Consider the following 16,022-nt stretch of genomic DNA (forward strand, 5'->3'; position numbering starts at 1 on the left):
GGAAAGAGTCGTGTGGATGAAAGCGAGAGCTTGACCCTCGAGGGTATACGCAACTCTTTAATCCGACAAGAGGACAGCATTATATTTAGTCTCTTGGAGCGAGCTAAGTACTGTTATAATGCTGATACTTACGACCCTTCTGCTTTCGAAACGGATGGTTTCCACGGCTCTTTGGTTGAGTACATGGTGAAAGGAACTGAAAAGCTTCACGCTAAGGTACACAAACACATGTGAAGATGGTTTCTATGGAACATATGCTCGAAAAAATTTGTATTCTCAGTTTTTTTTAATGATATACTTGGTTTTCTCTTGATGATTGATTAGGTTGGCAGGTACAAGAGCCCTGATGAGCATCCGTTCTTCCCAGATGAACTTCCAGAGCCTATATTGCCACCTCTACAGTACCCAAAGGTGCTTATATAGTATCTGGATTTCTCTTTTCCCCCCAGGAAGTAGACATATCGAATTGTTTCTCAAAATCGACGGAGTATATCAAAATCTGAGTATCCCGAGACAATTTTTTGGGTTAATCTTTTGGTTTCCTTGTTTGACTAGATGATTAGTATCATTTAAGTTTCATGCTAATATTAACGTGTCATATATTTCCTCTAATCTAATAGGTGTTACACTCTGCTACTGATTCAATCAACTTAAACAAGAAGGTGTGGAACATGTACTTCCGAGACCTCGTCCCGCGACTGGTGGAGAAAGGGGATGACGGTAATTACGGATCAACAGCTGTTTGTGACACAATTTGCGTTCAGGTAACAGCTTCAGATACCTGCCAAATTTCGAAGTTCTGATCACACATTTGCAGGACAAACTCATGGAGCTTTTGAAGTGTCCTTGCAGGTTCTCTCGAAGAGAATCCATTACGGGAAATTCGTAGCGGAGGCGAAATTCCTCACCTCACCCGATGCATATGAGTTCGCCATAAAAGCACAAGTAGGTTTCATGATTTCATCTCTCTTACCCTTAGCTTCTAGAAACAGACCACACCCGAACCCAGGTGTCAACTGACATAAAGTTTTCGGCTTTCTTCTCTTTGGAAAAACCGAAACTTCAATTTCAGAGGTCGTTTCCTTACACGGTTTACTGACTGGACGGGCTTCTCCAATCTCTGTTGCAATGCTTGCGTTTCAGGACAGGGATAGACTAATGGACATGCTGACATTCCCGACAGTGGAAGAGGCCATCAAGAAGAGAGTAGAGATGAAAGCTCGAACATACGGGCAAGAAGTGAAGCTGGATGAGGCAGAGGAAGAAGAGGAAGAGAGAGAGTCTCCGGTGTACAAAATCAGCCCGAGCTTGGTGGCTGACTTGTACGGAGATTGGATCATGCCCTTGACAAAGGAGGTCCAGGTCGAGTACTTGCTCAGAAGACTCGACTGACTGAAAAAGTACATACAGACTCAAAGTGTGTCTCTGGTAATAAAGATTGAAGCTTTGAATGTAAATTAGTTACACACACCTATGCTGTGATGTCTGTTTTTTTTATTGTACAAAAGCTTGCAAGTAGTGTTTTCTGGTTTGTTTCCATGCTGTTTCACTTTCAACTCAACTTACCAGAACTGCTTGCCGTTTTCTGGCTAAGACGTGGGAAACAACGCAAAAAACGACACGCAGTGAGAGTCTAGAAACGAAAATAGTCTCTCACGATCAGATACACCTAACACAGGATCCCGAGTGTTTTGTGTTTTCCCTCCGTGGCTGCTTCTTCAGTCACTTGCCCACTTCCTCTTCTTACAGTAACCAAATCTCCCATCCCGTCCCGAATTCTCAATCGACCCAGGTTCCTCGACCCGACTCTGCTCCGGGCTTATGGAGCCCGGTGAACCGTGATTAGACCGAAGGCGGTCCAAGAAGGCGACCAGGGGACGACCAATGAAGTGATGAGCATCGACAATCTGCACCGATTCTTCGATATTAATAGCGGAAGATGGACTGGGTCTTTTCATGTCTTACAAACTCTAATCTCGAACCTGGGTCTTTCCAGTTTTCGTTGGCTTTGTTGAGAAATTCCCCCTTTTTTGCCTTTGGGTTGCAGCAATTTGATGGTGATGGGTATCTGTTGCATAAGATCGATACGCTGCTTTCGGTTAGGTCGTATGGAGAAGATGAGCTTATCAGCCTCAATCAATCGTATGATGGTTTTAGCGTGTCTCGTGTTTTCCTGAGTTATTGGAAGGAATTGCTTTGTGCTTCGCTGGGAATGAGTTTGATTATGAATTCTATTGACTTTGGTTTTATGGAGGGAATTTTGCAACGAAAAATTTTGCAACTTTATGAACTTGAAATGATGTATAAATCATACGAGATTCGCCCTACATATGGTGGATGACATGGGGTGAATCTGGACTCTGGAGCAAATCTGAACTGTTTCATGTGAATGAAGTTCTTGTCCCTTTGAGTACTTGAGAAAGGTTTCGTCAGGAAATGTTTCAGGTCTGCATAACATAACTGGTCTGTATCCTTTGCTAATCCTCTGTTATGTTTCTGTAGCCTCTACATAAAGCAACCGCCTTCCACCACTTCGATAGCGGAAGAAGAGGAGGAGCCTGAATGGGTAGAGTACAAAATAAAAGAAACTAATATGTTCACAGCAGGTGCATTGCTCTAACTCCTCAAGATTTGAGTTCTGAGTCTGATGTTGTTGTCTGGTGCAGAGTTGTTTGCTATTACCTTTGAGTATATATATTATTCATGTCTTTTTTTTCTAGAGATATCCATCATGACTTAGTCTGCAGATTGGATTTTTTTCCCAATGAGAGGGCATTTTCACTGAGGTATCAAACGGCTAGAATGTTGGAGACAGTTCTAAGGCAGGGAGTGCTAGGGGAAGGCAATACTGAAGAAGAATAACTGAGGTTAGTTTCTCAATTTTGGGGCAAATCTTTCATTTGGTTCATTTTATACTTAATGAAAACTGCTTGTATTCTCAGAAGACGGAGATGCTTCTTGCTTTCTGGAAATGCTTCTTGTTTTCCTTGAAGACAGAGGGGATCGGGTTCTCGTTCATCCTGCCCTCGGCAATTTTAAGGTGATCCTTTTTTGTAGCTGTTACACAAAGCTTATAACAAAGAGTTGTCCTCGTACAAGTTTAACTGAAAAACAGGAGCACTTGAATCATTGAATGTCCTTCTACAAATGTATGTTAATGACATTCAAGATTTTGTCTTTTCCTCTGTTTCAGGATGATGCAGAAAGGATTAACCCGTTTCTTGGCTCGTGGAAAGGTTAGTCATTGACGAAACGTAGCAGTGTCTACGGAGCAACGATAGCTGATACCGATACCACTTCTGTTCTTGAGATGGATGACAATGGTCAGCTGGTTCAGGTATCCAATATCTAATACATTTACCCTTTTTGATATTTGATGATCATATAGCTTTAATGTGAACCAGGATATTTCTTCAACATCATTGGGTGGGCACAAGATCCAATAACTTGGTTACATTCGAGGAAGGATACCAGATAACACTGTTTCCAGGAGGCATGTATATGGGATACTCTTGTGATATCGCAAAGAGCGCTGCTGAGTCTAAGTCCTCCCACCTGGAATTCTGCTGGCTTGAATCTCCCGGCACAAGGCAGAGACTTGTCCGTACACATGACATGGAAGGCTTAGCTGTCTCTTCGACTTATTTCTCTGAGATCAAACTGTAAGTTTCTTCTTCCTCTAGCCATGTATGTTCTTGTTTTGTCTGAGATGGCTGTAGTGTACTGTTGGAAATCTGTTCTTATTTTCTTGAAAGAACACAACTTTATGCCATCTAAGGATCAATTTAATTGATTAAATTGAATGTCACATATTGTATGCGGAAATTAAGTAAAAATGATATGAACTTGATACAAACAGAACGCATGAACGTGAGTTTCTTTTCTGCTGCCGAATGTGTATTTAAGCAAAGTTCCATTTGACTGAAGAAGACCTTTAAAGCAGGGTATTAGAGGAGCAATTATCATATAAAGCTTTAATTAGCTTTAGTACTAAAACCACCATCTAACCTCATATGTTTACATTAATATATACCTAATCGCATGTGTACATATAATATTGAATTAATAGTGTCTTGTCGGGATGTCTATTTTACTGAAAAATCTTGATAGTTAATGTTTTATGGACAACTTTGATAGATTAACTAACTAATCCACCTGAAATGAATTTAGCTTTTACCGGCCGTCACCAACAGCTCTGCTTCCCTCTCTGTAAGACAGGGAACAGAGAAAATGGTGAATGTACAGAGCTTCACTTCTAACGGCTAAATATTGTCTTTTTCTCTTTTTTGTAAGCACAAGAAAAAGAAAAAGATCACCCATTTTTGGTCCCACAAATCTCTCTCTCTCTCTCTCTCTCTCTCTCTGTTTTTAGCGGTTGTGTTTCGCAGCCTCCCCATGCCTCTCTTTTAGAAGAAAGACAACAAACAGAGAATTTTCTTTATTAATATTTCTGTCATGTGATTTTTCTTTTCTTTTTTCCCCTCTTTCCTCCTCGTTTTCTTTGTTCTTTTTGTATGCATACCCATTTGGTTTTCCTGGTCTAATGTGGGGTTGAATCCCCATATCTGACCCGTTTCCGGATCTGGGTTGGTGGTCTCAGCTCCTCCGGAAACCATTTTCTGAAGAATGGGTTGCATCAGCTCCAAGAGCACTGCCTGTCTGGAGGACCCAAATGGCTCACCCCCTGTCCATGACAGGGAGAATGCCCCGGGCATGATCTCTGGCTTCTCCTCGAAAAATGCATCAGGCCAACACCACCACCGTCTTGTTGATCATTCGTTGGAGGAGAGTTATGAAGACAGCCACATCAGGCGTTCGAGAAAGCCCAAGAAATCAGGGAGTTCTGATCTGAAGACCGGTGTGAGCCTGGTCTCCGGATTGTCTCATAGGAACATAGAGGCAGAGCAGGCTTCAGCCGGGTGGCCTGCCTGGCTTTGTTCCGCCGCTGCTGAGGCTGTCCATGGGTGGGTCCCCCTCAGGGCAGAGGCCTTCGAGAAGTTGGAGAAGGTACTGCCCAGTAACGCTTTGCTTTTTTTTTTGTTCAGGCATGGATGAAAGGACTTTGGCCTAATCCGATTGGGGGATGATATGCAATATTCAGCAACATTTTCCTTTCTTGCGTGTTGATGATGTTTGTAACTCTATATAGATTGGACAAGGAACATACAGCAGTGTATTCCGAGCACGGGAAGTAGAAACGGGTAAGATGGTTGCTCTGAAGAAGGTCAAGTTTGATAATTTCCAACCAGAGAGCATTAAGTTCATGGCAAGGGAGATTCTCATTTTACGGAAACTTGACCATCCTAATATCATTAAATTGGAGGGCATAATCACGTCACGAATGTCCAGCAGCATATACCTTGTCTTTGAGTATATGGAACACGATCTTTCCGGTTTATCATCCAGTCCTGACATCAAATTCACGGAGTCACAGGTATATTTTTCCATATTAGGTTCTCAGTTGATATTTTTCAAGTACCTGGAATCATTAGACAGAGCCATTTACTAAATGTGCTAGTGATTTTTGGTCCTTTCAAGCTGGATGGAGTTTCACAATCTTTTTTTTCTTTCTACATTAATAGATCAAGTGTTATATGAAGCAGCTACTACTGGGACTAGAGCATTGTCATTTACGAGGTGTGATACATCGGGACATTAAGGCATCGAACATTTTGGTAAACAATCAAGGGATTTTGAAGGTGGGAGATTTCGGGCTGGCAAATATAATCACACCTAGAAACAAGAACCAGCTGACTAGCCGTGTGGTGACGTTGTGGTATCGTGCTCCTGAGCTTCTGATGGGATCCATGAGTTACAGGGTTTCAGTTGATTTGTGGAGCGTGGGCTGTGTTTTTGCCGAAATCCTCATGGGAAAGCCTATCTTAAAGGGCAGAACCGAGGTAAGGAGGTTGCGTGCTTTAAATAATATGTTATGCAGCATTTTCTTTAATGGAAGCATGAGAATATGATTGTCCTAATGGGATTTAACCTCCATTGATCTAAAGTTTCGATCTTTAACCTTTTTTCCGCTCACAGATCGAACAGCTACACAAGATCTACAAACTCTGTGGATCTCCTCCAGATGACTTCTGGAAAAAGTGCAAGCTTCCTCAAGCAACTGTGTTCAAGCCACAGCATACTTATGAGAGCACCCTTCGAGATCGATGCAGCGAATTCACAGTAAACGCTGTGAATTTGTTAGAAACTTTTCTCTCGATAGAACCCGGGAAACGTGGGACTGCCTCCTCAGCACTTAATTCAGAGGTGATTCTTCTTCCCCGATGATGTTCTTGACCTTTTATCCGTCACTTCCCATGGTTTCACCACCCCAAGTTTCTAACTGATTTCCCATTTCTCCATTTTCTAGTACTTTCTAACGAAGCCTTATGCCTGTGATCCATCGTCCTTGCCAAAATATCCGCCTAACAAGGAGATAGATGCTAAACATCGTGAAGATTTGCGGAGGTAAAGATCTAATCTTTATCTGTTTCAAGATAAAACTCATGAAGCTTATTCAGATTCACCTGCCTAAATGCATACATCTTCCTAAGCTTTGTTTACATCAATCCGAAAACTCCCAAGACTATTCTCTTTGTTTCGGGAAGTAGTATTTCTCAAACTCGAAAGTGTTTCTTCGTTCTTACAGGAAAAAAGCCAGCATGAAGATGCGAGATTCCGGAGTTGGTAGGAAACATAGGAAACCACAAAAACCGGGACCCGAACCAAAGACTCACTCTAAACAACCTTCGAGACAGGTCTCTCTTTCTCTGTGTTTGCAACTCTTCAGTACATTTTTTCGTTTGGGTTTCTTCCAAGATTCAAGTTTCGACGTTTACGGTTTTGCAGGAGATGCAAGAAGAAAACCCATTTGCGCATAAGAGCAGCAATACACGCAGAGGAAGAGAGGCCGCACAACAAGACAAACCCTTTGACAAGACACCATCTGAGGCAGCCACCACGGCACAGGGCGACTACTACCTCTACTTGAACAATTCCCAAACCGCTGCACCAGCCAGCGGGTTTGCATGGGCCACGAAAAGACGGAAGAACAGCGACAACGTCTCTACTCTGACCTACAACCAGCCCAGCTCGAGAAGCCAGTTGAGCGGAACGAGCATTGCCTTTGCCAAGAACACTTTCGGGTTAAGCTTGAATGACAATGATGAGGAATCGATGAAGAAGGTGCAAGGCCGGGACCGTGCCCATCGTGGTGGTCATGTTTTGGCGGTTCCTAGCGAGCCGTTGAGTCGGATCGCCGAGCGGCGTGGGTCACACGATGGGTCTGGTCTGGATTTGAGTCATGGTCTGGTGAATGAACAGAGAGAGGACTCTCCAAAAAACAACTTGGTAAGTGTTCTTGACAATTCTGGTTTTGTGCTCAGGAACATTTACACTGGGGAATACAGAGCGTATCAGGACCGTTGGTTTTCCAATCGAACAAGATCGATGAGTTATTGCTAAGGAATGAAAGCCGTATCCGACGAGCCGCTAAAAAATCACAGCTCGAAAGAGGTGAAAAATATTAACCGGGATTAAACCGGAATTCTTCTGATAACCAAGCCGGTTCTCTAACCAAACTGGCTTCGGTTTCCTTGCAGAACCAGATGACCGAAGACAAAACAACTAAAACAACAGTTGTCAGGAGAGAGAATTCTTATCCATTATTTTTTTCGGCTCCGCTCTTTGTTATACGACGAGATCAATGAAGGAAATACGTATAAATACAAGAAAATTTGTTTTTGGCATCTCACCATTTCATCTCCGGCGCCTCGCCCTCCTTATATCGTTTCATCTTTATTGACCAGATAATATCCAACCTATTCCCACCCCTACACGGAGAAGGAACCATTGACAATTTTTGAACTAATTCATCATCATTATCATCAGATTGTAGATAATGTTACGAAAAGACAGACCATGGAAAGTCCTTCATTTCTCCGTCTTTGTCCTCTAAGCTCGCTCCTATGGTGTCTTGTTGCTTCGACTTTCGGATATCTTTGTCTAAACCTCTTTTTCTGATCAAGGCTCCAATAAACTATTCCGCTCCTCAGATCACGTCCCGTCAGGTATCCATCTTTTCTTCTTGAGATAGCTAAAATTTTGCTCTTCCTTGGCTTCCATCTCTGATGTCCCTTTTGCCCTTAATCTGTCCATGTTCGTGAGTTTGTCCTAAATCACAATCTAGGTTCAAATCTACGATCTGCAGGAGTTTGAACTGTTTTCAGACATCAACTTGTTTCAGAGAGAGGTTTGTAACAATGTACGAGTTCGGAAGCAGCATCTGATCAAAGCTCAGACATCTCTGTTTCATGAAAAGAAGGAAACAAGACAAATCTCTCCAACTGTATCGAGAATTCGAGTCTCGTGCAGAGTAAGATCTTACGGTTCGGAAGCTAGACCGGCCATGCAACAAGATTACACGTGATTATCTTGGAAAGGGGCAATGCAGCAGCATTACTGCTTTTTCTCTTCTGCTTTCCTAGGCTGCAAAATAACAATCTCCGAGACATCAAATTTCTGTACAACACTAAAAACGTAAAAACAATACAAAGACATGACACTAGCAAAGGTCTTGATTTGATGTTACAAGTAAAACAAAAGGCTTCAAACATTTATGTTCTACATTTATCCATTCTGCAACCATTGATTTCATTTACTCAAAATCTTCTCCTTTTGGATCCCACGAGAAATCTAGTGCAGTTATTGACATTCTATACGTGCAGAACACGAACAACACAATGCACGGAAGCAAAGCACGAACCTTGACACCAGGAGCCGGTTGGTGAAGCTCCTCGCCCGGGATGATGACAGGCCACTGCTCTCCCGCTTCACGGAACATCTGCTCGGTCTCAAGATACTGACCCTTATCCAGAATCATCTTTCTGATGGACTGAGCCGAGGTTGACGTCGCATCAAAGACCTCCTCAACCCCATTGACAAAAGTCACATGGATCTGTGGTGGGTGATCGTCGGTTCGGCGTTTGACCACGACCTGGCAAGCCGGGTTCGATTCTTTGGCCTTTGTTGCATTGCATTGAGCCAAGAACTCCATGCATGAGGCCAGTCGAGGGTCCAATGCATTGAACTCGATTCTTACTTTTGATAGAAACTTCAACATCCTTGACTTTCACTCTTTAATAGCAAACTTAGAGAAATGAACTCACAGCCACAGATCTGCGATGAACAAAGAAGCAAAACTCCTCATTCGTACAGATGAACAAAAATGCTAATCGAATAGCACTCAACCTGAAAGAAATAATCTCCAAAACGAAACAGAAACTTGTTGCAAAGAAGACAAACAAAATCTGATTGGATGTTATGGATTTTTTTGTATCAAACCTGGAAAACAAATTCTGTCCTCACCAAGACTTGTCCTCGGCCTCGAACGTCAGCTACACGGACTGATGCAGCTGTAGAGGAACAGAGGGATTCTTTTACTGCAGATGAAAATTCGGAGTATGAGATTAAATGAACTGGTGGAAACAAGACAGAAGAAGACGAGAGGGAAACAACGGCGCGAGGAGGAGAAGACGAAGAAGAAGAAGAGAAAGAGAGACTTACCGTCGGCGTGATCCGACGAGAGAGAGAGAAGCAGAGACAAGAGAGGGGTGGGGTGGCGATCGAGAGGGGAATTAGGTTACCACATTTCAATTTCAATTTCGATTTATGCATGCTGGGCCAACATTCACATGTAATGAGCCTAGGTTTTGGGCTTCTTCAACCGAAACCCTCTGATTCAGGCGGAGGCTGTACGGAATGAAAAATTGGGAATCGCGAAACTCTTCAGCGGTTGGATCGGATTTTGGAGGCCAGCTTTAAATACATGTTATGAAATCGATTTATTGTTTTATAGAATTGAAGCTTAAAGACCGTTCTTGAGATGGACAGAGACTGGAGAGAGCGAAGGCGAGGAGCAGATTGAGGAATAACTATCGGGGTAGCACCCCGAATCAAGACCGGTTTAAACCGGTTCGGTTAACCACATTTGAGGGTACGTTTAAACCGATCAGGATTTTGCATAGAGTGAGTTCGACCAAAAATGGCTACCTGCAAAGATATACAGAGAGAAGCAATATCCTGTCCCTAAGGGACATGACAGGTTCCGACATTATCCACGGCACTGAATCAGAGTCAGAAATGTCGGCCCGAAGAAAGGGGATGGATGCAATTATGGATACGTAGCTCAAAATCTATCTATCTTTCTGAGGTTAAAAAAAAAAAGAGTTGTGCAAAGAGATTTCAGTACCTGAAGCATGTTCTCTTTCTCTCATTTGTATTCAAGGAGGCGGTACTGGTCTCTGCTTTACCTCAAAAATGGCAGTGTCTAAATCCCCAAAATTAATGTTTGCAATCCCAGTCTATACTCTGATTCCCCCCCCCCCCAAAAAATCTTTTGAACCAACAGAATTCTCAGATGTGGTTTGGGTTAGAGCCACAGGAAAATGTCTGCTGTTATGAAATGATCCAAAATTTTGTTTTCCTCGCAAATACAGGGAGAGCATAACCCAGGAGCAGGAGAAGAAGCTCAACTTTAGCGCCAGAAGCGGCCAAGGAAGCTCTTCCCATCTTTCTTCATCCTGTTCTCAATGGACGGGAAATCAATGCAGTTGTAGGCCAGGTCTAGAACTATTGGATTACGCGGTATAGACTGGAACGCAGGTGGGAACCGTTCAATCTTTGTTGCGGTTTTCACGTTCGAATCACCGACTGCAGATTCATATACATCAAGTTTGTCTAAAAGGTAATCCTCCACCTGAACCAGATAGCGTCCGAGGTTAGTTAGCCATTAGAGCTCGAAAACAATAAAACAACAGAAGACGGTTGTTACCTTTGCAACTGTCTCATTTAGTGATATAGAGGAGATTTTCTTTGACAGTTTTTCAGGAGCTTTCTCCGCCTCCATAATTCCAAGTGCATGTTCTATGCAACAGTTAGCTCTGCTTTCTCTGCATAATGTTTCCAGTTCCTGGACCACTACCTGCAAGTTATAAAAAAAAATGTTGGTCAAATTCTTTTTTTTTTTTGAAGTATGTTCTAGTACAGTTACACTTATGGCTTGAAATTTCCTCAAGTAGTAGTATGATATATATATATCCCCCCCCCCCAAAAAAAAAAAAACTAAATCGTTGTGAAACCTACAGTAACAACCAACTTGCAGAAGCTATCGAGTGAGAATAAGATGCTTCGTAGGGGAGATCATAACTTCGTACTGCTAACATCGAGATTTGCATATATACCTCATCGTGACTTGCTGAACCTTGAAACTGATGTAGGGCCTCTTCAGCAAGAGACCGAGCATGACAATACAAGGCATATGCTTCAACTCTCTTCCCTGCTAGACTATATGACTTTGCCAAATAGAAACACCTGGAAAAAATAATTCCAAAAGCACATGACTTGTGAATTCAACGAAGAGAAATAAAAACTAGACCAATCTATAGAGATCCTACAGCACTATTTTCGCAAAAGCCAGGTGCCAGGAATTTGTTAGTTAAAAACACCTATTTTGTGTAACAAGTGGGTCATATGCCCATATGATTATTCTCTTGATCACTTACAGCGGAGAAGAATGTGGGAAGATGACTGGAAGTCCTACATATGTGAGTATTGTAATAATGAAGCATGAACTAGGAACCGGAAAAAGGATTACAGGGGTTTATGCTACGCAACTTCGATCAAGCATCATGTGACAAGATCATGACAGGCCAAAACTTAAGTACCCAGAATGAGAAAAGCAAAGTGTGGGGAGAGTTGAACCTTTCAGCACGGAAGGCCAAACTTTTTCGCTCACACTCTTCTGCAAAGGCAATCTCTTCAGGTTTCCTATCTCTTCCTGAGCTGATAAGATCTGAGAGATCGGCCACACTCTACCAAAAAAGGAAAAAAGTGACGTACAAGGTTTCCCTTTTTATTTAAAACGAAAAGAACATTTCTGAAGAAAAACAAGTGTGTGAGTGGTGGTCACCTGTAATAGAAGGTCATACAACCGAACAAGCTCCTCAGGCTTAGTGACCTTTTCACTTTTGTCATCGCGTCTCTTGTTCAGCTTACTCTTTGCAACGTTAATCAACAACTGGTTCCGTTCGATGGTTCTTTGTCCTAATATGGCATTAACAGCTTTATCCAAACCATTTAGGTCATCTTTCACAGTTTCCGAATTTCCTGCACTCACCTGAATATATCGCATTCGTTAGTACATCAATAATCAATTAAAGAAAGAAAATTTTCTTTATCACAATCTTTCAAGTTCCTAACCACTCCAAAGAACCCAAATTGTACTAACCAAGTCACTACGGATGGTGTTCCTGGCGTCAAGGTATGCAGAGAAAATCTTATCGAATATGGTTAGCTTTTTCTCAGCAGGGAGGGAGCCTGCTGTTTGACCATGGAGCTCCTTCTCAAGTTCCTGGGCTGAAACAATAATAACAGAATAAAAGCCTCAGTGTGGCCTCAAAGCCCGAGGCTGACAAACAAGGGTAAAACAGAACACTGAACTTGGTTGTCAGCATAAAACCTAACCTTTTCTGGTTTAGAGACTTTGTCAACCTCAAATAACGTGTCAGCTTAAGAAGTAAATCTGACCTTTCAAAATTGAAACCCGGGTTTTTGCATTGAAAACTGGAAATCTATGGCCAAGCCAGTTGAACTCTGTTAAAGATGCTGCTTGTTGAGATCTTGCTTCTTCCATCGCAGCCTACTTTATGTGCAATGCATCATATTAAAAGAAGAAAAACCAATGACAACACATTCAGGAGCAACCATGTTTCGTATGCATGTCATATTTTGATATGTGGTTGTGGGTCAAAGCAAGAAGACAGACCCTTGTAACGGATGGGGAAACTAGCACATGAAAACATTGACTGCAGTGCAGCAATGATGAGAATCGTTTTAAAATTTAGTAGTTCTAGTGACCCAGTTGCTTTGATGGCATATAAAAGATTCGTTGATGTTTTGTGATTGAAATTATTCGCATTTACCTCTAATTTTGCTTTAAAGAGGTCCAATGGGCCTTCCATCTCACCAATCTGAAGAAGCTCAGAGGTCTGCAAGTTTGAATTGCCAATTTTGTGCATGCAGTATCGAATACTCGGTTCGAGCTCCTCAACCCGTTCACGGCAAAGAACTTGATTCTCTAGATCTCCATATTTCCCAAGTTCCTCATAAACAGCCCTGTCACACAAGACGTCTCAGACACAAGTATTAGCAAACAGCAAGTTTAGGGTGTTGTACAAGGACAAACCTGGCACTTTTGAAACACGTCAACGCAGTCTCCCAATTTTGATCTTGCTCAAATAACAAATTACCTTTCATATAGGATGCATAGGCCTACAAATCAGACACATAAATCTTAGAGATAAATACATTTATTGTGTTTACAGAGGAGATATCTATAAGTTGCACAAAGAACAAATAAACTAGAAGCACACATATTCCTCTCTCTCTCTTGATATGTTAAATAGACGAGCAACAAGAATTTCAGAGTTCCAGACACACCTCAGCTTCCAAAGATGATCTGGAGTCTGCTTTGATAGAACATAAGTTTGAGAAAAGCAGAGCCCATTTGACTGCCTTCCTCAGCCTACCAATCAAATAGATACGCTGGCGCGCGTTTGGACCATCTGGCAGTTGTCTTTTCTCCATGGCATGACTCCATGCCCTCTCCGCCATATAAAAGACCACATGAAGAAACCTATTTTAAATCCATGACACAATATTAGGCAAATTATAAGCATGAGATATCAGTTTACCGCCTACTGCATAGTCTCTACAGGCTGTGGAAACAACTAGTGAGCCTATCATAGGCATCAAACCTGTCCTAACCTTTAGTGTTCAGCTAAACTCAAGATCAAACTGCCCCAGAAATTTCAGTGACACCATCTGGCAAATGGGATCAGGATGAAAGAGCAGTGGAAATACCTAACATCAGTGACAGTGGATTCGCCTATGGATCGTCGGGTGTATTTACTACGGCCATGAGTGAACTTCAATGACTTATACAACCTCCTCAACCGCGCAGTGCAATACCTCCTATGCGGCGAAAAAAATGAACAGAACAACGATGATCGTTGAATACTTTCTAACCCTAATAAGCCAGTGAATTTCAGATTTTGTGTTCCTACCGATAACGACTGTAGTCCCCATGACGCAGACCGTGCTGCATCTGAGAAGATTTCAGCAGTTGTAGAACTGAAAAAACCAAATGAAATATTATATTACCTGAATTTGCGTGTATGCGTGTATATGCACAGAGGAATGACTAGGAAATGGAAGGACTTCCGAAATTAGGCTAGAAAACACAGAACCCGATCATCCTAAAAAGACCCAGAAAACCCAACAGAGAAATATTGCATTGCGCGAGAAATCTAACCATTGATCGAGAACCTTGGAACGATCTGGTCAGCATTGTTGGATTTCAGATCGTCGATCTCCATGGAAGATACCTCGCTCTCCTTCTTCCCCATTGACCAAGGAGTTCTACAAAATCCGAATCGTAAAACAACACACAAATAAGAGAAAATATACTAGGGAAAATTGCTTGAATACTTATAACGAATTAGTAAATGTCAAATTTAAAGCTCATTAATCCTTATATCAGCAGTTCTTCAGTACGGAGCAGAAATATATATTAAGAGCAACCCTAACTTTGTGCTTAAGCAGAAAAGCCAGCAATTACAAGAGCAAGTAACCCACAACATCACAGACTCGAAGGAGAAGAGGAATATACCGAAACAGTGCGCGAGGGGGAGAAGACGAAGGAAAATGCAGACACAGACACGAATATGGTTTCCCGAAGAGGAAGAAACAATAGACTCGAAGGAAAAAAAGACTATACCCAAACACAGATACAGACACGAATAAGGTTTCCCGAAGCAGAAAATGCAATGAGCCTCTGTGGGTAAATCTTCGGGAAACATGACTATACCGAAACAAAGCGCGGGGAGGAGAAGAAGAGAGAGGTGGCCATCTTCGACAGAGAGAGAGACGAGTCGAGACGAGAATCGAGGAGGAGAATACGAAGAAGAAGGAGGAGGAGGACACGACTTACCGGCGAGCACAAATCGCTGGAGGCAAACGAGAGACAGGGATCGTGGGGCGGTGGTCGTGGATGGAGAAGAAGGCAGTGAACAAATTGGATTAGGTTAGGGTTTGTTTTTTTATTTAAAAAAAAACGGAACAGCGAAATTGGAACTGATCCCCCCTTCTCTCTTCTTCTCTACGAGCCTCGTCCCGCTTTTGGATTACAAGAACTTAGCTGCTGCTGATAATCTGGAGTTCAAATCTTAACAAGAACCAATGAATCAAGCAAATAGTTAAGTAGCGATTTTCAGCGGGGACGAAGATCCATCGGAGTTAAACCCTCACCGGAGCAAATCAACCCAAAGCAAAGAGCACAAAAATCTACAGATATAAGCATCTCAAGCCAAATATTACGCCAATCAACTCGATGATGGTTTCACGAATCTACACATCCAACTGATTCGAGGTGAAAAAAAGATCCCAGGAACCAAAACAAAAAACTGCAGAAAGAAAGAGGATCATAACAAACATTTCAAGGACCACAAAGAGTTAATCATCCATCAAGGTAATCACCTGAAGAAAATTCGTAGCGTTACCGGAACAGAGAATTCGATCGCCCAAGTCCGGCGACAACAACGAGCGGAGAGGAAATGTAGAGAAACAGCGACGGGAATTGCGGGTGGAAGAGAGGGGGGGGGGTGGTCGGCCTTTGGGCCTTGTTTTCGCGAATACCCTTAAAAGTTAAAACTCTTACTTTCAATTTCGATATCTGCATAACGGGCCGACATTCACGTATGGGCTCGTTTAACCGAAACCCTCTGATTGAGAGGGAAGCTCCACGGGAAATGCAAAATCATATAAACCTAACTTAAAAGAGAGTTTTTTGTCCGACAATATTTGTACCCAAAGGGTAAAAGAAGGGATATAAAACCATTCATTTGAATGTAAAAACTGCGTTCTATAATTTAAAAAAAATAAATAAATTAATTGAATAAAAATAACTA

General features: G+C 42.2%; 4 protein-coding genes and 1 pseudogene across 10 annotated transcripts in view; 3 read left to right on the forward strand and 2 right to left on the reverse strand.

The window, feature by feature from the left end:
- The window catches only part of LOC104823898 (chorismate mutase 1, chloroplastic-like), a 3,128-nt gene extending 1,589 nt beyond the window's left edge, over nt 1-1,539 (forward strand). The window contains exons 3-7 of one of the 2 annotated variants that reach the window (XM_010555684.1): nt 9-216; nt 325-411; nt 621-764; nt 853-945; nt 1,144-1,539. In XM_010555684.1, coding sequence (XP_010553986.1) covers nt 9-216; nt 325-411; nt 621-764; nt 853-945; nt 1,144-1,392 — 781 coding nt within the window. In that variant the 3' untranslated portion in view covers nt 1,393-1,539. Of the gene's footprint in view, nt 217-324; nt 412-620; nt 765-852; nt 946-1,143 lie in introns of both variants that reach the window. The other variant, XM_010555685.2, reaches the window with a different exon arrangement.
- Nucleotides 1,540-1,835: 296 nt separating this feature from the next.
- LOC104823902 lies at nt 1,836-3,772 on the forward strand (annotated as a pseudogene).
- LOC104823901 (probable serine/threonine-protein kinase At1g54610) lies at nt 3,573-7,745 on the forward strand. 2 transcript variants are annotated; one of them, XM_010555690.1, is made up of 10 exons: nt 3,573-3,662; nt 4,601-5,007; nt 5,150-5,434; nt 5,583-5,900; nt 6,037-6,264; nt 6,368-6,465; nt 6,647-6,755; nt 6,847-7,347; nt 7,383-7,512; nt 7,599-7,745. In XM_010555690.1, the coding sequence occupies exons 2-10, from the start codon at nt 4,627-4,629 to the stop codon at nt 7,625-7,627; spliced, it is 2,079 nt and encodes a 692-aa protein (XP_010553992.1). In that variant the 5' UTR covers nt 3,573-3,662; nt 4,601-4,626; the 3' UTR covers nt 7,628-7,745. The 2 variants fall into 2 exon arrangements, with proteins under 2 accessions (XP_010553992.1, XP_010553990.1); XM_010555688.2 differs by lacking the exon at nt 3,573-3,662 and having other exon boundaries at nt 3,909-5,007.
- On the reverse strand, nt 7,521-9,670 carry LOC104823900. Of its 4 annotated transcripts, XR_773374.1 has the most exons (6): nt 9,562-9,670; nt 9,340-9,437; nt 8,762-9,174; nt 8,384-8,484; nt 7,917-8,200; nt 7,521-7,829 (listed from the first exon to the last, which is right to left on the reverse strand). XR_773374.1 is itself a non-coding variant. In XM_010555687.1 (4 exons), exons 3-4 carry the CDS (start codon nt 9,116-9,118, stop codon nt 8,455-8,457), a joined length of 387 nt encoding a protein of 128 aa, XP_010553989.1. In that variant the 5' UTR covers nt 9,119-9,174; nt 9,364-9,437; nt 9,562-9,670; the 3' UTR covers nt 8,208-8,454. The 4 variants fall into 4 exon arrangements, 2 of the variants coding, with proteins under 2 accessions (XP_010553989.1, XP_010553988.1); XR_773373.1 differs by having other exon boundaries at nt 7,521-8,200; XM_010555687.1 differs by lacking the exons at nt 7,521-7,829; nt 7,917-8,200 and having other exon boundaries at nt 8,208-8,484; nt 9,364-9,437.
- Nucleotides 9,671-10,175: 505 nt separating this feature from the next.
- LOC104823903 (signal recognition particle subunit SRP68-like) lies at nt 10,176-15,705 on the reverse strand. 2 transcript variants are annotated; one of them, XM_010555691.2, is made up of 15 exons: nt 15,592-15,705; nt 15,047-15,280; nt 14,369-14,475; nt 14,121-14,187; nt 13,918-14,028; nt 13,495-13,690; nt 13,241-13,326; nt 12,978-13,170; nt 12,583-12,694; nt 12,284-12,411; nt 11,966-12,172; nt 11,758-11,867; nt 11,238-11,367; nt 10,829-10,978; nt 10,451-10,753 (listed from the first exon to the last, which is right to left on the reverse strand). In XM_010555691.2, the coding sequence occupies exons 3-15, from the start codon at nt 14,460-14,462 to the stop codon at nt 10,532-10,534; spliced, it is 1,806 nt and encodes a 601-aa protein (XP_010553993.1). In that variant the 5' UTR covers nt 14,463-14,475; nt 15,047-15,280; nt 15,592-15,705; the 3' UTR covers nt 10,451-10,531. The 2 variants fall into 2 exon arrangements, with proteins under 2 accessions (XP_010553994.1, XP_010553993.1); XM_010555692.1 differs by lacking the exon at nt 15,047-15,280 and having other exon boundaries at nt 10,176-10,753.
- Nucleotides 15,706-16,022: the final 317 nt, after the last annotated feature.

This window comes from Tarenaya hassleriana, unplaced genomic scaffold (assembly GCF_000463585.1).
Source record: "Tarenaya hassleriana unplaced genomic scaffold, ASM46358v1 Cleome4, whole genome shotgun sequence".
Classification (NCBI taxonomy): domain Eukaryota; kingdom Viridiplantae; phylum Streptophyta; class Magnoliopsida; order Brassicales; family Cleomaceae; genus Tarenaya; species Tarenaya hassleriana.